Raw genomic sequence first — 20,927 nt, 5'->3', positions numbered from 1 at the left:
TTTTTTGTTTCTCCGACAGAAAGTTAAACCAAGTTTAGCAATTTTTAATATACTTAATTCTAAATTTTGCGCCGCCTCCAAAAAAGGTGCATTGCATTTAATATGATGTATTTAATAATTTAACCAAATTCATCAGACGATGGTGAATAACAATGCAGTTTAAATAGAAATTATTTCACACTTTTCACTGCATTTTCCCATACTTTTAAGCAATTATATCTAGAGCTAGTGCGTATTCATATAAATTAACTAGAAATTATTTCATACTTTTCACTGTACCTTTTTTGAAGTCGGTTAAATTTTTTTTTCCAAAAAATTATTTTTTAAAAATACTTTTCTGGAAATTTGATGTTTTCTAATTCGTACGGAGCAATAAACTAATATGTCTACGTTACAAACTGTACTGTAAATGGTTCGTCATACGAATCGTACAAATACTTATTGCTTCTATACTTTGACCCACTTTTCGCATTTTTTTTGTTAATTTCACAAATTATATTAACTAGTAAATGTTGTTTGAACTATATCTATCTCAGAGACTTCCGAGAATATGTAAACTATCATTGATTATAAAAAAACAAGTTAAGTATCTACAATTTCAAACAAAAGTTTCTTGGGAAATTGATCGGATGCCGAATTCGATTCGAATTGAACGATGTTTCTTATACGTTACTTTCTACTCACCCCTAATATTTTAATACAAAACCGCCACCTAAAGAAGTAAAAAACAGAGTATAGTGAGTGTTCTTTGCATTCCTCGAAGCGTAAGAAATTCCTTATCGATGACTGAAGTGCCTTAGTCTGAGGTGCCTACTCTAAACTTGACCACTTTCTAAAATTCTCCTTTGTAATGGCACTGTGGCAGCGTTTAATTGGTTTCGTGCATTCTATCGCCAGGTGACTTATTCCCCGGCTCGTTTTGGAACTCTTACTGGGAATACCTGGAGAGCTACGGCGAGGCCAGGAGGATTCTGGACGAGCTGAGAGCATCGGAGGACCCCCTACTGCACTTCCTTAGTCTTAGACAAGCCGCGGCCAGGCATTCCCCGACCACGTTGCTTCTTCTACCGGTGAGTTATTAATAGCTACACGATACAGAGACACGATATTACGTTGTAATCGATAGGATTACTACGGCGATTAAACCGATCGGGGTAGGAAAAGTCCCGACGCCCCGCGACTGTGGATCGATATACAGAACCGCGTCGCGTGTAATGGGAATGTATAGATCCGTCAAAATATTAAGCGAGATAGTTGTGGAAATTAATACAATCTGGATACCACGATGATATACGCGATAGTTAAATGGAATACGGAGTCTGTGTATAATTCTGGGAGGAAATTGATGCAGACTAAATTATTTTTCTTCTTTTTAAAACCGTAAAGGGACTGATCGATTCGCACCCTGGTGATAGCGTGGAGGAATGTTGGGCTAACTTAATGCTAACCCCCTCGACGTTTTATTTAGACTAACCGAGAGTATTTAACAATTTTTACATAATGCCAAAACAAATTCATTTCTTCTTCATTTCGATATTTAATGTGAAGAGAAAATAATTAACCCTCTATGGACCGAATTTCTTTGTTCTGCAGACAATTTTCAAGGCATTCATTTTGATATTTCAAGTTGATGGCGTTGTAAAACCTCATCAATGTTATTATTGGTTACCAGAGACATTATATAATTAAGACGCATACGTCATCTTGCGAGACAGACTAAAATTATTTGTTAAAATGTCGACGTATTAGCATGTGAATCGGAAATTATATGACCCCATAGAAGGTTAAAGATAGTTTTAACACTAAACCAACCGGCAAAAATATTTCACGGCATACTGAATTCAATATTACACGAAACAATTGTATATACTTTACATATTGTATATAAGAACATAAGAACTATACATAAAAACGGTCATTTGACCTATCGTGGTAGGTTTAGTGTCAAACTATCCACACCAACAGCTTCGGTTCATCCTTCTTCTTGCGAGCACCTTACCGTTTCACCAAACTTATTTCTCACACCTAGTCTACCATGTACAGGTCCATCAGGTTGATACGACCTACAACGAAGAACTGGATTTTAGGTCAGTCGGATTAGAATGCGTGGATCGTTTCTGGACGGTCGTAAAGCACGTTGCGTGTAATTACACGTGGGTAACGTCGCTCTGACGGGGCGCGTTCATCGCCTGGAACGCGTTTTTCAAAAAAGAAAACGAAAAACGACTCGCGCGTAAGTTAGTCGCGTCGATGCCGGGTTGATTGCAAAATAGAAAAAATTCAAAAGTATCCGCGGCGCGAGTGTGCCGGCCGTAACCGCATGCGTGAGATGAGCTATGTGACAGCTTATAACGGGTGTAATGATCGGAGCTTCGAACAGCTCTCCACCACGATGGAATCGACCTCGACTTTAACGCCCGCTGAAATATAGACTTGGAGCTTGTAAGTCATGCAGGTGCACGGGCACATAATGCTCGTGGAACGATGATCGGTCTCGGTAAATATAGTTTTCTCGTGTGTGCGAGCCCTTAATAGATCTCGTCGTTTCCCTAAGATATCGCCATCAACGGGATTTTCTCGATTTGGAGGTGGGAACACGAATGATCCTGTAGCTAGGTGCTAAAAATCGTGAAAATTGAAAAAACATAGTAACACCCCCCCCCCCCCCCCCCCGATAAATGGACTCATAGCTTAACTCACCTCCTAATCGTTTATTAACGACTCCAATTTATAGTATAGCTTTTTACCAAACACAGATTACAATTCCATGAAAAACACCGCTTTCCCACTCACTAGCCTAATTCACCTCTTAATTGAAATTCATTTAAACCCGTGGCGTTTATTAACGACTGTCCAATTTTTAGTAAAGCTTTTTAGCAAACACAGATGACAATTCCATGAAAAACACCGCTTTGCCCACTCCATAAATCTCGACAACCACCTGCTCTTTGAGCCCTTGCACGATTACGTCGTCAGACCTTCCATTGCGTCTTCGAAACCAATCGCGTAGATTCCGCGATCGCTTTCACCGTTCACGGATATTTCATAGAATTCAATAGGTGTTCGTCGTACAGATATCACGCGTTGTCCATTCGATCCTAGTAATTTCCCCGTCACTCGAGACGATTTTCCACGCTTTCCCAGTCGAGCGTAATCGAAACTTGTCTTTAAGGAACGCCGCCACCGCATTTAGTCGCATTATTTGCTATGAAATTTCACCTGCTTATCGAAGCACCTGTAGCTACCGCGGCTAGTGGCCGGCCTACGCTAAATGTCCAGTAGATTATGCGATGCCTCGTCACACGTGGGTGTCCGTTGCCCGTTCATATCGGCTCCCCTTGCCACATGACGTTTGCACCGCTTTGCTGGTTGACGCGGTACACGGTACGCGAATACAGATGTACGCTGTGAATGTTTAATAAACGCGTCGGTTCGTCTACTACGCTAAAAAAAGAAGTGCTAGTTAGACGTGCATCGACTCTGCTGTAAAATGCGTCAGAACGTCAGAAGTGTTCCGTAATACGGACGTAATCGTCTCGGTGTACTGGAAAATGCGACATAATCGAACGCGACGGCATGCAAGACCTTGCACTGGCATATCTTTGTATGGTTGAAGTTGAATATATTAAGTGATTAATGCAACTCGAGCGGAGGACACGAGGAATATCACGAAGGGTACAGTCGTGGGATGTCTTGAAACTTTTGCTGGCGATATCGAGTGATTGATACGAATATGTCGTAGGTATATCGAAAGTGTATAATTTGAATGACGTTTATGCCAATTTTCATGCGGATGTGTTGGTTTATACACAGGACGGATTAGGTAAAATGAAACACTTAAATATCTGCCTTGGATTTGAAGGTGAAAATGTTTTTAATAAATTTCTAAGGCTATCATCGAGTGAATTTACTCGAAGAACTTGTTCCAAGGTCGTTTCTTTCGAAGTTAATAAACGAGGGCAGGTTTCTTGGGTCCCATTGGTTAGAATTAACCATGTAACTTTCATATCATGTGCTAATATATCGATATTTCGTCAAATAAGTTTAGTTTTTTCATAAGATGTCGTATGTCTTAATTAGATAATATGTGTGATAACTAGACTGCGGATCTTTATGCAAAATAAAATCTTCGCGAACGTGTCTACAAACATTGAACCTAAATAGGAATTTATTTTATTCAACAAATATTATATCGTGAACTTTGCTCTCAACCTTTTTTATATTCTTGCATATTGTTTGCATTTTGTAGTTTCTTGCACATTCAAATTCTCTTCAAATGCATAAAGATCCGCAGTCTAGTGATAACTAAAAACAATATCGATGACGGTCGTCATCGATCTGAAATGTCAAAGTAACTCCGTTGCAAATTGTCTGCAGAAACAATATAATTTGGCTCATAGAGGATTAAGCAAAATAAGAACTTCTGAAATTAAGATGAAGATGTAATATTCCCCATCCTCGGCAAACAATTTAATGTGTATGGATCGCGTCGATGAACGTTGCGTCAAAGATGGAGATCGCAAGTCCTGAAATTAGCTGCGGGTAATTAAAAGCGTAAAAAGCTAACGGTCCGCCTAGCTCGGTGAATATAGCTGATGCGTACGCAACAGGCCTCGGTGTGCGATGCTTCGTGGATGATAAACGATGTTACGTTCGCATCGATGGTCATCGCGTAAAGTTCTGACGTAAGTCGATAGGAAGAATGTTATCTGTTCGCGGTGGTTGAACCGTGGTACGGTGTTCACTAGCGTGCTAGAACCGTTGATGAAGAAAATTAAAACAAGACTCGTCGCTCCTGTAATCGATGAAGTCGTACAGGCTGGAAAGAATGCGTTCGAACACCTCGAGATCATACCTCCAGTCTAGCTCTAATATAATCGATTAGGTAGCGCAGGAACGATAAATAATTTACGATCATGCGCAACAGAGTCGCAGAAAGTTGCGTTCTTGCGGCGATCCAAGTGATAATCTCAGAAACCAGTCTCCCATACCTATACAGGGTATTCAAAAAAAAGCATTTAATATTTATATGGTGTATAGGGGACACTGTACCGAGTAAAAAAGCTTTAGTAAACATAGGTCCAAAGGTCAACCGTTTCTGAGATATAAACATTTTTGTTTGCTAGTATCATGATTGACTTACTACTGGGTTTTCGATATTTATAGAAGATTTTCCACGTGTCCACCGCTCATTTTTGTACACGCTTGGCATCTTCTTCTTACAGAGTCGCGAACTCTCTCGAAAATCCCAGATTTCTGTCGAATTATTTGACAAGCATGGTGGATTCGGTTACGTAGTTCTTCTAAGTCATTTGTCGACGTGGAATACACTTGGCTTTTTAAATATCCCCATAAAAAGAAGTCCAGAGGATTTAAATCGGGGGATCGAAGAGGCCATGCAACTGATCCACAACTGACTAAATCTCAATGAAATCTACTGTCGGCACTTGAATGGGAACATTCAGAACGCAATTTATAAACACTGACATAAACATCGAATGCGATGGAAGCAAGTAAGTCAATCATGATACTAGCAAACAAAAATGTTTATATCTCAGAAATGGTTGACCTTTGGACCTATGTTTACTAAAGCTTTTTTACTCAGTACAGTATGCCCTATGCACCATATAAATATTGAATGATTTTTTTTTTGAACACCCTGCATAATCTCGTTATACTCAGGGGCTGTAGCATGTGAGTACGCAGCTACAGTACGGGCTTAGCGACCCCAGGGTTCCCTAGCTAGGTGGACAAACGCGTATAAACGACACAACTGATGTAAATGTAATGTACAGAGGAACGATAACGCGAACTGAGTCAAAATTAAGGAGTTATGTAAGGTAAAGTAGTGTCAAGAAGAATAGAAATAATCGTATCGTGATGTATGGATCCAGTGCAATAATTGAATTGATAGTTATTCACTTAAAAAAACCAAGCAAGGGGGTGGTTCCTTACGAAATACTGAGTTAAAGATATAAAGTAAAGTTTTTTCACACGAGTGTTTATATCAAAGATAATTGAGTTCGTAGATTCAATAGCTACGCGAGCATTTAGTTACAGTTCGTTCTCAAACTCAATTTTCTCGAAAATGAGTCCCCGTATGAAAAAACTTTACTCCACATTTTCGACTCAGTTTTACTTAAAGAATCAGCCCCTTTTTGGCCGTACCACTATCAGCGATACACCCTGCATAATCTTGCCATGTACGCTTCCTTTTATTCCGAAGGAAAACTTATCCAACGAAGCAGTTTAATTTATTTTAAGATGGCGTCCCTCGATCTGGATTCCTCGCGAATCCAAACGATTCCAGTGTGGTCCGTGACATTAAAAAGTTGTCAACCCCTGTCTTGGACGTCGAGGGGGTATGATCGATCAGGTAACGCAGGGACGATAATTGACAATCGCGCGCAAGAGAGTTGCAGAAAGTTGCATTCTCGCAGGTTGATAGAGGAGATAATCTCGGAGGGCCGTTCGTTGGTGATTTTTCTTTCTAAAAAGAGCCTCAGAGACGATTTGATGGCCGATAAACGCGATAATATAAGGGACGCGTATGCCCAACGGTTCGAAGACGAACAGTCGCGACGTGACAGCGGATAAAACAAGCAAAGCGTCTCGACCGTAAAGGATTTCTCTTTGCCATAAATTGTGTCATTTGCACGAACGTCGGTGAAATAGCGAAAGTAAAATGGCGAACGGGTACTCGCGGTGTCGCTTTGTAATTAATTAAGCGACGGTGTGTGGCTTAGAACGAAACAACAGGTGGAAAAAGAAAGTCCACGAAAGAATCGTAAAGGAAAAATGAAGAAAGCCAGGAATTAATTTTCATCTTACTTTGGTCGTGAGAATCCTCGAGTTTGCCTATCGATAAGGAAGTACTAGGAGTAGCTTGTGAGGCAAGTTTCCTAGTAAAAAAGTTAGCCCTTTCAATTGAGTACACAAAATTTAAAAATTATCGACACTATCGTTTAGGGTGAACGTACTTATTTGCGCACATGAAGGAAGATCAATCTTCCTCAAAAACTACACTATTAGGATTTTATTTTATTTTTTTCCATACCAATTTTAGTCCAAGTTAACTCTAAAAATTAAATTACATTAGTAGGAGAGAAAGAAATAATTCAGGTCTGAAAGGGTTAGCGTCGAGATCAGATTCTTCAAAGATATACCCGACAGATAGATAAATACGTGTGCCACGATTTTCCACCGGATTTTTACGGAGTTTGTGCGATGCGAGACGAAAAAGAATCCGAGGAAGGTTATTAGCGATCGATCCGAGCTCGATCCAGGGGATAACAAATTGTTGCTGGACCAGTTTCTTGATTTCGAGGAATTGTCGCCGAGTCGCGGGAAAAAGACGCACCGAGGGCGGACGAGATGGAAGACGAGGCTGAGGAAGACCTACGGTGACTAGCACTTCGAAGGTCTCCCGTTTCCAGTCCGCGCATTCCTCTTACTCTTCTTGAATTATTAGTAAGGTCGCGTCGTGGTCTCTCCAGGTTTAACCGTCACTCGGGCCCACCTTTTAACATGCTAACTCAAAGATGGGGAACGTATTGACATTGGAAGGTCGCGTGTCACATTGGGAAAAATATTCTGATAATTAATTTCATGCGAGCGTGGTTGCGTCTGTGATATTATAGGTATAAATTGAGTCGTTCACTGCACAAATCGATTAACTCTACTTTTTGAAAATCTTAAATGTAATTGTCAAACTTTGTATAGTCATAACTTTTCATATTTATAATAACTTTCTTGATTAATAAAGATTAAAACCATTAAACAACAAAATTTTGTTGGCCTTTGAATAATAAATAATTTATTTTAGAGGCCATTTCATCGCATTTCTCAGATTTATGTTTTATGGAGTTAATCGGTTCGTGCAATGAACGGATCGATTAAACTCTGCAGTTTTAGTGCTAAGAATGAATTGAAATCGAGGTCGTCGTGTCCCGATTTAGGAAGGGTGACCAAAAACAAACAAAAAATACAAGTCGTCTTAATCGAAAGTTTGATGACTTCCCGTGGATGGCCACGTCGTCATAAATAATGCAACGAAAACCTATTAGTCATAGTTCATGGTCGCGCGAGAAGCGGAAGCAGGGAACGCGGTCTAATCGATTCCCCATAGAATCGCTTCTTCGTTTAAGGAAGATTGCTATTAGTCTACTTTGTTATAATTCTATGCAGGGGTAGAAAATTGCCCAGAATCGAGGGTAATTTGCATGCTTCGGGATCGGATCTCGGATCGATACCCGCCTACCTGGAACGAGGCATTTGGCATCGTATAATTATTATCGTCCTAATCATTCGCTCAAGCATTCCAACCTATTGTGATGCACGAAAGTGCATAAACAAACGAAAGTAGCGAAGCAAAGAGACAAGGAAATTGTATGCTTTCCATGTCACTTTGCTAGAAAGCTTAGTAGGTTATCGAAAATTATTGTTTCTGCAGACAATTTTCAAGGCATTTACTTTGACATTTTAGATTGATGCCAACCGTCATCGATATTGTTATTAGTTATCACACACATTATATAATTCAGACGTACGTATACGTCACCTTATGAAAAAACTAAAATTATTTGACGAAATAACGATGGTACCATTTGATCAAATTTGACCCGGACTAGTTAAAAAAACAACATTTTTATGTATTTTAATACAAATCTTTATTATCGCCTTCAAAATAGGCTCCTTTTGAGCCAATACAAGCATGCCAACGGTTAATCAAATTTTCCATACACTTCTTATAGGCTTCGACCGGGATGGCCTTTAGTACCTTCAGCGAATTTGTTTTTATGGCCTCAATCGACTCATGGTGTGTTCCCCGAAGCGGATATTTGAGTTTCGAAAACAGAAAAAAGTCACAGGGAGCTAAATCTGGCGAGTACGGTGGCTGCGAAATGACTTTTGTTTCGTGTTTGGCTAAAAATTTAGTCACAATCAGGCTAGAATGCTAGAAAATTCAGATCTTTCGGTACGAGTCTGCCGGCAACGCGCTTCATACCCAAAACATCAACCACAATGAGTTGAGTCGATCCATAAGAAATGTTGAGAGCCTCTGCTATCTCTCTAATGCCAACCCGACGATTTCCAAATACGATTTCCTTCACTTTTTCAATATTATCGTCATTAACAGAGGTGGATGAAGAACTCGCATGAGGCAAGTTTTCTACCATAGCAAGTTTTTTTCCATAGCAAAAATCGCCAGACAAACTTTTCGCGTCGTACACAAATGACTGCCAAACTTACAAAAATGGACGTATCTAGTGCGCACTTCACACGAATGTCAAAGAAGGTTATACCAAAAAAAAAAAAAAAATATTTTACCGATTCAGTTTACGCGAGCGATTTAAATGAATCAGTCCGAGTCAAATTTGATCAGATGCTATAGCACGTAATCAGAAAGTTACAGAGGCTCGTAGAGGGTTAAGCAATTTAGTTTGGTCTTAAAATGTCACCCAAGTCCTCGTGGTTTACTGTGTGAAATCCTAATCGTTCCCCGAATCTCGTCCAACTTCCATATACAGAGTGAGGCGCGTAAACCGGGTCATCCTGAAGAACTCGATTATTTTTAATTGAACAAATACAGATTCGCCTGTTCGATCGAACAAATACGAATAAATTATTCCGCGTTGGCTTCGTTCGTTGTCTATTAGTCGTTTTGTACGTGTTTGCCTCGAGAAGACGATTCTAATAGACAATCCCGTCGGCGTCACAAAGAATGTGGATGCGTATGAGCACGTATAAATATGCGCATAACTGATAGAATTATTTTCTTGCATACGGAGCAATTACGATGTACTTGTCGGCGCGTAATAGTAACATTATTCCTACGAAGGATAATTACGGCGTAACCTTCGCGCAACGAGAGAGGTGTATGTTCCCTCTACAGCATGAGAAATCGTCGCGGACTCGTGCGTGTATAAGTTTTAACGCTAATGATTACCATAAACGCGCGGCTGGCCTAGGACGGTCTCGAAAACGTTCGAATAATTGGCGAGAGGCTGGCAATTTGTAGTCAAAAATGGTCATCTCCAATTACTGGACGGGCTACGAATAATGGACTGCGTAACGTCGTCGTACTGAATCCCCTCGTGACATAAAAGCGAAGGTGTGCATCAATCAGTCACGGTTTTAATTGATCAGTGATTGCGTAATCAATTACCATAGCACAGGTAATATTTCGCAATTTTCAGTTGGACGATTATAATTATATCAAAAAAATGTAACCACAATTAATTAGAAGTAAAATTACAGATTGTAATCATGCGTTACAGTTACAAAAAAAAAAACAATTATACTAATGAAGTGTTTTACAAGAGTCGTTAATTGGACGGTTATAATTATATGGAAAAAATGTAACTGCAGTTGATTACAATTACAATTACAGTTTGTAATCATCGATTACGATTATAGTTACGAGAAATAATTATACTCAGAAAGTGTAATTGCAATTGCAGTTCGTCACAGTTACATTTTATAATCATATCGGCAGCTGCAGCCGTTCAATTACATTTTCTGTAGCTTTACGACGGTTAAGTGTGCGCATTATCGAACAACCAGGCTGGAATCTTGCGTAAACGATAACGATGGACCTTTACGCGACCCCGAATTACCGAAATAATTACCACGCACGCGATAGTTAAAACGTCGATTATTGTACCGTGGTTGCATTCCAAGAGCCTCGTGATTACGGCCGGTAAACCAAGCCCACTCTGTGTTACATTCTATTGACACGGTCGACAACTATGTTCTGCACGAGACGTTTCTTGTGCTAACTATGCACACTGGGTGTTCCGTTTGAACACGTTCACTGCTAGGCAAATTTAAAGCGTTTTGGCATCTGTGTCAAAATTTGACGCAAGTATGTAATCCGAGGAATTACTTTGATATTAAAAACAAATATCAGATTTCTTGTTTAAACAAAGCATTAGATATTTGTATTTGTCCTGTATAATAATTCTTAACTCACACGGTTAAAAATTTATTATTGAATGGATTAAGCTGTGAAATGAGCCCTCTCGACTACGTTTGCCTATTTAAAAAACAAACTGGTAACATAAAATTCACATATGAACCGTTCACTGCACAAAATAGATAAACCCCACCAGTCACATAAAAATTGTAACATTGCTGACGATTATTTTTTGGCTATTCTTTTTCATTAATTTTATATACGGTTAGATGAAAGTTAATTTGTATTTACGCGTTCTACAATATTTATTTGAATTTATATTATAAAGGGAATTTTAAAAAACAATCTACATTATTTCATAGCATTTTTCAATCTTTTGTTTTATGAAGTTAATCGATTTGTGCAATGAACGGCTCATAGAACACGTTTACTCTATTGAATAAATAAATAAATAGCTAGCTGCTCGCTACCAGGACATTTCTAACCAGGTAAAAATTAGACGTATAAAAATAATTGCTTAGCATTTTATCTTAGGTTTCCGCGAACGAGCCCCCCCCCCCCCCCCCCCGGGATTCCGCATTTTGCGTGCCTGGTGCCTACGCTCGCCGCGATATTTCGCCAACTCCGCGAGAGGATAAATCCCCGATAATCGGCAGTGATAACGCACGAATCGCTGAGTTATCCGCGTATCTTGATTGGTCGGCTTACCTACGGCGAGACGTGGGCGCGTTTATGCGCATCCTCACGGCTCCACGGAAATTTATCGACAATTATTCCAGAAGCGATAACGGACGTCCGCGCCGCGAAGGAAAGTTATTTCATCGGCACGCTAACGAAACTAAGCCGGTCAAAGCTGACGATTATCGTCGCTATGTTAATTTATCGTCGGTTGTTCGACGCGTCGCGTTTCAAGCCAGTGTTTAGCTGTCGTTTCGCCATGCGAACGACAGGTAATTATTAATAATTGGCCTTCCGTGGCTCCGATGCGTTTGAATTATTACACGGTCACGGTTTTATAAGAAAACCGTCGAGATTGAACGTGGTCTGCGGTGCCGCGGTGAGAACAATGATTCCTTCGACGTTCGAGCGGTAATGGATTTTTTAAAGGTCGCTCCTCGAACGTATCCAGCGCTGGCGAACAGGTTGATTTCTCGTTACAATCGAGGCTAATTGCCCGGTTACGCAACGTCCACGAGTAGATCGTCGATTCTTGCGACATATTTATCCTTTGTCGGTTTTTGTATTTCATCTCTCGGGTACTGGGACACATAGGTTGATTAATATACTCAAATTATTCACGAATTTTACATATTTCGAAGGTAGACTTAGCACGTGGAACTAATTGTTTGGACATCCACTATAATTGTACACCTGCTGCCTGGTCATTTGTTGATACGCATACTTATTCGTCGTAAAGTTGAAGAAAATGTAACTGTAGCAGGCTGCAATTTGCAATTACACTGTGTAACTATAATTGTACTACGCGACTACAATTTGTAATTATATGCAGGTATGTAATCTGAGGGATTATTTTGATATTGAAAAGGAATATTAGATTTCTTGTTTAAACAAATCATTAGATATTTGTGTATATCCCGTGTAATAATTTTCAACTCAAATTTCTTGACTGCAATATAATTGTAGTCATCTGTCTCGTTAAACGAAAAATCTTCTGTTAAAATACACCTACTAAAAGTCTACATAGCACACACGAAGACCAGCCGTCACATCAATTGATGTCAACGGCAAGAACGCGTCACTATCTATCGCTCAACTGAGGTACGCTCCGTACAATCTCCTCTTACGGTTCCAGAGAATAAAAAAAGAATGATGGGATGCGCCAGTTTCTCCACAGAAGCACGCTCAGGTTACGGATCGATTAGAGATCAATTTTCATTAATCCTTCCCTGACAGATGGAGTCACGGTCAATTAATCTGATCGCGAATCAGAGAAACGCAGCTTGCGATTCGAGCGGACAATCCGCCGCGAGCTGCGCGCACGAGTGTCCGACAATTTCGTCACTGAAATTAATTATGCATAGGGATTTGCGCAATTCTCACGCCGTCCGTCGGGATCCTATCTACTTTCGAATTTCATTTCCTTCCAGCCTCCGGCGTTTCCGCTCCGACCGGTTAATTAATCGCAATTACGCTCGCAGAGAAATCGAGCCGCGTTACCGGGAATACATATATCGCTTTTACTAATAATTCGGTGTCTCTCGGCAGGCGGCTCTCGCGCATCGCCGATATCTCGACGGGACGTGTTAATTGCATACTCGGCCGGTGATTTACGGACGCGGTTATTACGAATCGGGGCGAATTATCCTTCCGCTTATTTAATTACGTTTGGTTAACAATTTCTGCGGGGAAACGATGACTCGATCGCGATGGACACAGCCAGCTCTTCGTACAAGGGTTGGAGAAGCTTCGGAATTTTATTCTGTGAAAACTGTACCTGAAAGTTCATTTTAGGTTTCACGGTTGAAAAGTGGGTGATTTTAGATGCACGTTAACAAAGAAAAGCACGTGAAATGTTAAATTGGAGGAGAGTTAGGCTGGGTTAGATTGAAGTTTGGTACGCAGGAGCATCGCGAGTCGTGTTGATAAACATCAAAGTTAAATTTGGTCTAAGAACGGATAAAATTAATTTAAATATCGAAAATAACTTGCCAATACGATAATTTTATAATGCAAGAAAACAAAATTTCAGAAAATACGTATGTTGTGGTTTCATCTGTAGTTTAAAAACACAAATTGTCGTGATAATTGACTAACATTTTGCAATAAAAATATATTAGTGTTCATACATAATTTATAAAAATGAATTTTTCTGAAAACTAATGATATACTGGATACTTTGTTCTTTTACAAAACCACTAGTACCAGCCACTCCTCGGTGTTGTCCCTGCTAATCTAAATCTAATTTCACTTTACATTTTACACTTTTGCACTTTTACATTTTACACTTTTGCACTTTTACACTTTACACTTTTTATATCTACAGATCTTATTACAAGTTCGCAGCCATTAGCTCGCTATTACTCGCGACGAAGGATCAATAAATGATTCTTTGTCGCGAGTAATACCGATTACCAGGTCTCACCACGTGGAGATTGCTGCGACTGGAGACCCGGAGATAGAAGGAATCAAAGTTCTTTCCATCTCCCTCTACATAGAGTAGAAATACGTAGATGGATACTCCACATGGAGTCAACGAGCTTAATACTAAGTACAAAACGATGAAAATCAAAGGAAAAGAAAATTCCCTTCGATTTTCAAAGTCTATGTCTGACTCTGCCAAATAATTATTTGAACTAAGAGGGTGAAGTTAAATTGATCTTGGATTGTTGGATCTGGACTCGAGAGGAACACGACCGACACACAGTGGGACAAAACGACTCTCGGCGATCAAAAATCTGTAACTTTAGTTCTACTGGAGATATTTTAATGATATTTGGAGGAGTTTTGCTCCACGTTATGATCTTTAAGTTATATTAATATAAAATATATTAATCTACAGGGTGACGAAATATTTACATATAAAGTACAGTGTGTTGAATATCTTAGCTATATGTTATATACTTTGTGTTTTATAATTAAAATTCACATGAAATCTGTTAATAAATATGAAAGAAAAGAATTCGGTTACTTAAAAATGAATACACACATGTTTTAACAGTGGAAATAGGTTAATCAGTAGGTGACTGTCTTTTCTTTTCCGTACCTCAGATGTTTCACTCGATACAGTTAACAATGCACATTTTCACACCCATACCACGAGAAAAAGAATAACGAATAAAACACCACGTGTCACCACGTTGTAATTGTAATGGATAAAATTCAATCTTATAGTTGGAAATAGAAGTGAATGCTAAGTAAAAAATTATTAGGGTATATGGGATTAAAACTTGTGAAATAATAAAACTTAAAAAAAAGAAAGTACACCGAATTAAAATTTTAACTTTACCTAAGTTTTTGAAAACGATTCCCGTACATTCCCAAGATATCATTAGTATCATATGAAAGGGAGAACTTTTCTCTTTCAGAAGCAAAAAGAATTAGCTGCTACTTTCTGCTACTTTTAAAGAAAACAGCGATTAAAGTAAACTCTACATCACGTAACCGTTACGGTCACTACTGGAAACTCGCTGTATTACCGAATTAAAATTTTAACTTTACATAAGCTTTTGAAGACGATTCCCGTACATTCCCGAGATATCATATTCCCATATATCCCGAGATATTAAAGTTAGGTGTGATATCATAAGCATTTTGCTTGAACGAATTTCAACTGACTTTGAATGCGCACCAGAGCTAAACGAGAGCAAGTATAAAAAAACGGATTGCACTACATTAAACAGCAATTTGTTCTCTATCCATGTACTTAAACAGTTTTTCCATTTTTCGAAGTCACGAAAATCGATTTTTGATCGCCGAGCGCCGTTTTGTCCCACTGTGCGACGCCTCTGAACCAGTCCTCCATATCCTGCACCCATCTGGGAGCCACGACGGACCCGACTTGCAGCCGTTTCGCTGCGCTTCGGACTTACTGCACTGCGCCGGTAGCCTGGACTACACCAGACGGGATACAGGGTGTAGAGAACCGATCCGGAGGAGCCGATTGTCTTCCTCTCGAATACAGATCCACCAGGAGGACGGCAACCGACCTTTCTGTCCAGTTACACAGTTGGTCACTTCACTTATCACATGAAGTAATAGTGATCGAAGTGGAGAACGATGGTGCGAGTCCAATATGGACTTACGAACAAGCAAAAAAATTAAACGAATAATTAATAATTGTTTTGTAGAGAACAGACACTCGTACTGTCACTGGAAGGGATTTTGTGAGGTCGTAAACCGAAACAGTAGTTATTGCTTTATTGGCCCAGGTAACTGATGCATAGGACGACAGGGGTGTCGCGGCTCTAAAGTATTCATGCCCACGTTACACCCCGGGGCCCCAAGACTTGATGTTTGCTACGGGGATTTTTCCAATTTGGAAAACCCAAAAACTCTTGACGATGATTGGTTAACTAAGTTCCTACCTACCTACCACAGTATTTTCGATAAGTAATATTTTTCGTCATTATTATTAGCTTAAAACATAAATATTTGGGTGAGTTTAATTAAACTAGACTACAACCTCCTCTCCCCTCTCTTAGAATGTACTTTACAAAACGAAATAGTCTTATGGTAATCGATTCATGCATTACAGAATTATGTGTGAACATACATAAGAAGAAAAACGTTATTGAAATATGAACATCCTAATTCTGATACCACACGGCCCTGAATGAAAAGTCTAGCTCTGTTCTTGTCTAAAAAGGTGTCAGATTACTAATTGCGGTCGACTTAAGTTGTAAAGATCGATGTCCGACCGACTTTACGACCTTGCAAGATCCCTTCCAGCGACAGTACATTCATGTCTTAAAACTAAGATACATGCCTTAAAACTAGCCAAACCAAACTAAGCTACCCACAACCAATACCAAGCAAACTAAGGTACCCACAACCAGTACCAAGCAAAGACTACAAGGAAGGATAGGACGGACACGAAACGCGGACCGCGATCGCGAGATCCATACTGACCGAAGGATCGTCGAAGAATGAGATCGCACCCTTCGTAATTCGTGAAACATTAATATTACAGAAAAGTCATATTCTCGGGCATTGTTTAAACAATTATTGTTAATAATTAACTTAACTATTGTTATAAATTAATATTTACTTGGTCCGGTCAATAAATATTAAAATATTGACAAATTTCTCACGATTAAATATGACGAATGAATACTTATTCTGAATAAGATATTGATTAATTGTATTAAGTTTTAATTATTCCAATCAATAGATATTAAAACATAAAGAAATACCTCACGATCACTTGTTTAAATTTTATTCTCAACTTTTCATGTTCGGAAATATTACTTTCTCGAAAAACATTGGTATAATAATCTAAAACTTTAAAATGCATTAAATATGTACATCTCCGAATTAATCGAATATTTACAATGCATGTAGTAACATTCAGTCTTCGATGAAATATTAATAAAAATCACGGTTCAGAATAAGTATTCATCGAACACAGTAATCATGAGAAATAATCTAGTTATAAGATACTGAAAAATTCCTCGTCTTAAAAATCATGAATTGTCTCTTTAAAAAAGCCACTCCAAGAGAAACGTTCGACCTCTCGTCCCCCGCAAGTTTCGATAAAATCGAAAGAGGCATTAACATTCCCCCGCGGCCTGAACACGAGCCAAAATCGGGCCTGGAACAGAGACGTCGAGGGAATGGCGGCGCCTCGAGTGCATTTTACGTTCGGTGCAAGGATTCTGTTACAAGGTACGCGAAGAATAACGCAAATTATTCTCGCAGTTGGCCCGCGCAGGTCGACGGGGGCCTCGGTGGGCGATTACACGGTCCACCAGCGAGTCACCGATATCGCTTATATTTAATATTCAGACGTTGTAAGCGCGCGCCACCGTCGTTAAAGCTCCTCTGGCGTCGTAAAGCACTATACACACCGTGGCGCTCGCACGTGCATCACCGATCCCCTTTATGGTTTAGGGCCAACCGGTGCGTATACACGCGTAACGTCGTTACTCGCGACACGTCGTAAGTAACACGTGTAAAGCCGCGTTCGCGAATCGGGCTCGTGCTGGCCATTTCTCGCCGGAATATAAATACTTTCCCCGATGCGTATACGCTGGGGCCCGTTACAACCCCTGGATTTTCGTGGAAATATAAGTCAAGATATCATTCTCGGAACCGCTCCCCACTTGGACGCAATCTCACGTCTTCGTGGCTCGCATTAATTGCGCAGTATTTTTCGTTAAATCCGAGATGAACGCCCCGAGGAAGAACTCCCTTCTTTATAAGAGAGACGACTTCGTTGCGACGTTAGACCAGTACACGAATTGTACCTTCGGTCAGCAAAAATCTGGGTTGAAAGAATGTGGGGATGTAGAATTTTACGAGAAATGAAGCTGAGAGTTGACCGTCATGCTGTGTAAAATTCTGCAAGTGCTTGTAATAAGCAAACATCCGTAATTCTTCTGAAGACTATAATGTAGTTGTTCGCTACGTCTCTCACAAATGAGTGACAAGACTTTTCATTAAGGAACTAAAAAGATTAATACCAAAAGTGAGGCAATGATAAAAATAAATTTAAATAGGACTCGTGAAACACCGTGACAAATATTAAATTATCTAATCTTCAACAGCCTCGAAACAAAATTTAAACCCGATAGAAATTTTCATTGACATGGGCTTCGAATAGGTAGCCAATCTCAGAGGTCGTCCTCAGATCTTAGCTAGGACATGCGTGTAGCCTCGTTACTTTGTTACTAAGGAATTTAACGTTGATTCTCTTCCACGGTCGATTCTCGTCCCCGACCAGACTCTTCGATAGGGACGCAGGATCGGCTTATTATTCCAGGAGGTGCACCGATGCTGCGGCAATTCCCTGTACTTGCGTAGCACGCAATGCATGCGTGACATCCGGTCTCCTCCCTCGCGTCTAACATCACATTGTATTTTACTAAAAGGATCGCGGTCCTCGCCCGAGGATCTTCAGCGTCCAAACACTGCGTTCGAATGCCACGTAACGTTGCTCGGAAATATTTCCCATCGAGACGTGATGGTCGTCGATCATCCCACAGGTGATTACCGATGCTGCTACGCGTTCAGCCACCCCTTTCATAATCCGTGGGGGGATATTCTGAGGTTACGCAACGCGTCCTTAAGTCCTTTCGTTCTTTGAATTTATTCTCCAGGTGTCGGTCGAATTGTTGAATTCACTGGCTGTAAATAAATACAGTGTTGCGGAGGACGTGATTTTAACCCTTTGACTGCGGGACGATTTTTTCTGGAAATTTTAAGATAGGTATGAATTTTAAATACATATCAGCGTATATGGAATGACAAACCCAAACTTTTTTATATGTACAGTTTATTCATACGACGTTTAGTTTCAGAGATAAAAATTGAAAACTTAAAAGACCTTTTTTTTGAAGTTCAATTTTTCCAACGATCTTCTAATTTTTCGATTTTTATTTTCGAATCTAAGCACCCTATGAATAAACTGTAAATACAATAAAGTTTCACCTCACCATCCCCTATAAGCTGATATTTGTTTAAAATTGATATAACGAATATAAAGATTTCTCTGAGACCATTTCTCGAGGGCGTATACATACGCCCTTCTCAGTCAACGGGTTAATTGAAGTAAACAAGTATAGTTGTCTCTATGTTGATGAATTCGTAAAGATGGAGAAGGCTAAAAAGAATTTCAATTTGCAACTGGACAAATATCTTCGCTAATATCGCAAGTATATCGGAAACGATCTTCTCTCTGATACCTAGTTTCCCTCTAACGATTAGCCTCGAAAATCTCACTTTGACGTCGAATACTTCGGAATTTAGAGGTACCATCCTGGAGTCCTCGTAGTCCCGCGTTCTCTGGAGTCGCTCCATTACCTTTTCCCCGGGGCTATTATATAACAGAACGTATCTATAACTCAAGATTCTTTTTAAAGCGCGACCCTCGGCGCGAAGAGTCCGACTTCCTCCAGGCCCAGCGCCGCAGGATCGTCTCTTCCTCTTCCTCGAATAAATCTCTATCGCGATAAAAAATCCCGATCGTACGTTTTATTTGATTACTCGTGGCTTTCGTCCAGCAGAAAACGGTCTCCGTAGCCCTTCCCACCGGGTTCCATAAAAACGAACGTTTCATTAGGGTAGAATTATCGAGTGGAAACAAGCTTCGGTCATTAACGTCGCACGCTGTACCTGTTTGCCGTTAACGAGGCAAGTTATAGGTGGACACGTGTTGCTCCCGCTAGAAGACCGCCGTCGGGGGAGGAAATGAAAGTTACTTATTATCGAGAGGACGGGTTCGAGAGGTGCATATAATCGCGATACGTTCGAGGGGAGATGAACGCCCCGCCGGATATCGGCTGGAGAACACCTCTATGGGAAACGTTCGCGGCTTCGCTATCGCCTCCAGACGCGCGTTTTTGCGTCTGGCGCGCGAAATTCCGCTCGTGCCCGTCGCGCGACGTAGCTTAGACTGTCTTAGGGTACGTACACAGCGGACAATTTTGGTATGCTGTTTCTTTTTATTCGAGAACACTCCAAAGATTTCTAACGCAAATGTAACTGAACCCTCTGCACTCGTAGCAATTTGGCAATATCCAGTTAGTCAACTCGAAGACCATTTTTCTTAGATTTCTGAGTTATGGAATGGCTACTAGAAACTCTTTGCAGTTTGTTAAATTGTACGATTTTTTTTTAGAAGCTTACATATTTATTAACCAAACATAATTATACACAAATAATAGTAGTTTAATGGAAATATTGTCCTTTATTTGATTATTTCGATGAAATTTGAAACAAATAACGGAAAACTAACGTGTTTTTTAACGCTATTGCTTAAGAATATTGATCTCGTAACTAGTTGAATTTAGACAACCATCGTTTATTAAACGCCTTCAAGTGCCTGAGCAGTACAGGTGGCCTTAGGAGTGCAAAGGGTTGAAGTGTGCATGACAAGCTGTACAAAATTCTGCAAGTGTTTGCCATCAGTTAGGACTCCCCAAGATCTATTAGGTGCGCAATTAAGTTCTCGCTGTTTTTTTTTTTTTTTTATGAAAATGCAACTTTATTGCGAAAAAATGGTTACCTATGAACCATTCAAAGTATTGTCCATCGTTAGCTACAACTTGTTCCCATCTTTCTGGCAGAGCTTGAATATCTTGACGGTAGAAGTGTTTGTTTTTTCAGACTATCCACGAATCAAGCCATTTTTTGATATCTTCATAGGAGCTGAATTGCTGATCAACCAGACCATGTGCCATCGAACGGAACAAGTGAAAATCGGACGGCGCAATATCCGGGGAATATGGCGGGTGGGATAGGACTTCCCATTTGAGCGTTTCCAAGTAGGTTTTAACGGGTTTGGCAACGTGAGTCCGAGCTTTTTCATGGAGTAGAATCACTTTTTCGT

The 20,927-nt window shown here is 40.0% G+C and overlaps 1 protein-coding gene across 2 annotated transcripts in view; it reads left to right on the top strand.

Annotated features, from left to right (window-relative positions):
* Positions 1-20,927, top strand: part of LOC128881090 (rho GTPase-activating protein 20-like) — a 264,081-nt gene that overhangs the window by 88,290 nt on the left and 154,864 nt on the right. For both annotated transcript variants that reach the window (XM_054131796.1, XM_054131795.1), the window contains exon 5: positions 898-1,070. In XM_054131796.1, the coding sequence (XP_053987771.1) occupies positions 898-1,070 (173 nt within the window). The remainder of the gene's footprint in view (positions 1-897; positions 1,071-20,927) is intronic.

The sequence above is a fragment of the Hylaeus volcanicus genome, chromosome 8 (assembly GCF_026283585.1).
Source record: "Hylaeus volcanicus isolate JK05 chromosome 8, UHH_iyHylVolc1.0_haploid, whole genome shotgun sequence".
NCBI classification, from domain to species: domain Eukaryota; kingdom Metazoa; phylum Arthropoda; class Insecta; order Hymenoptera; family Colletidae; genus Hylaeus; species Hylaeus volcanicus.
This window is presented reverse-complemented; position numbering and strand designations above follow the sequence as displayed.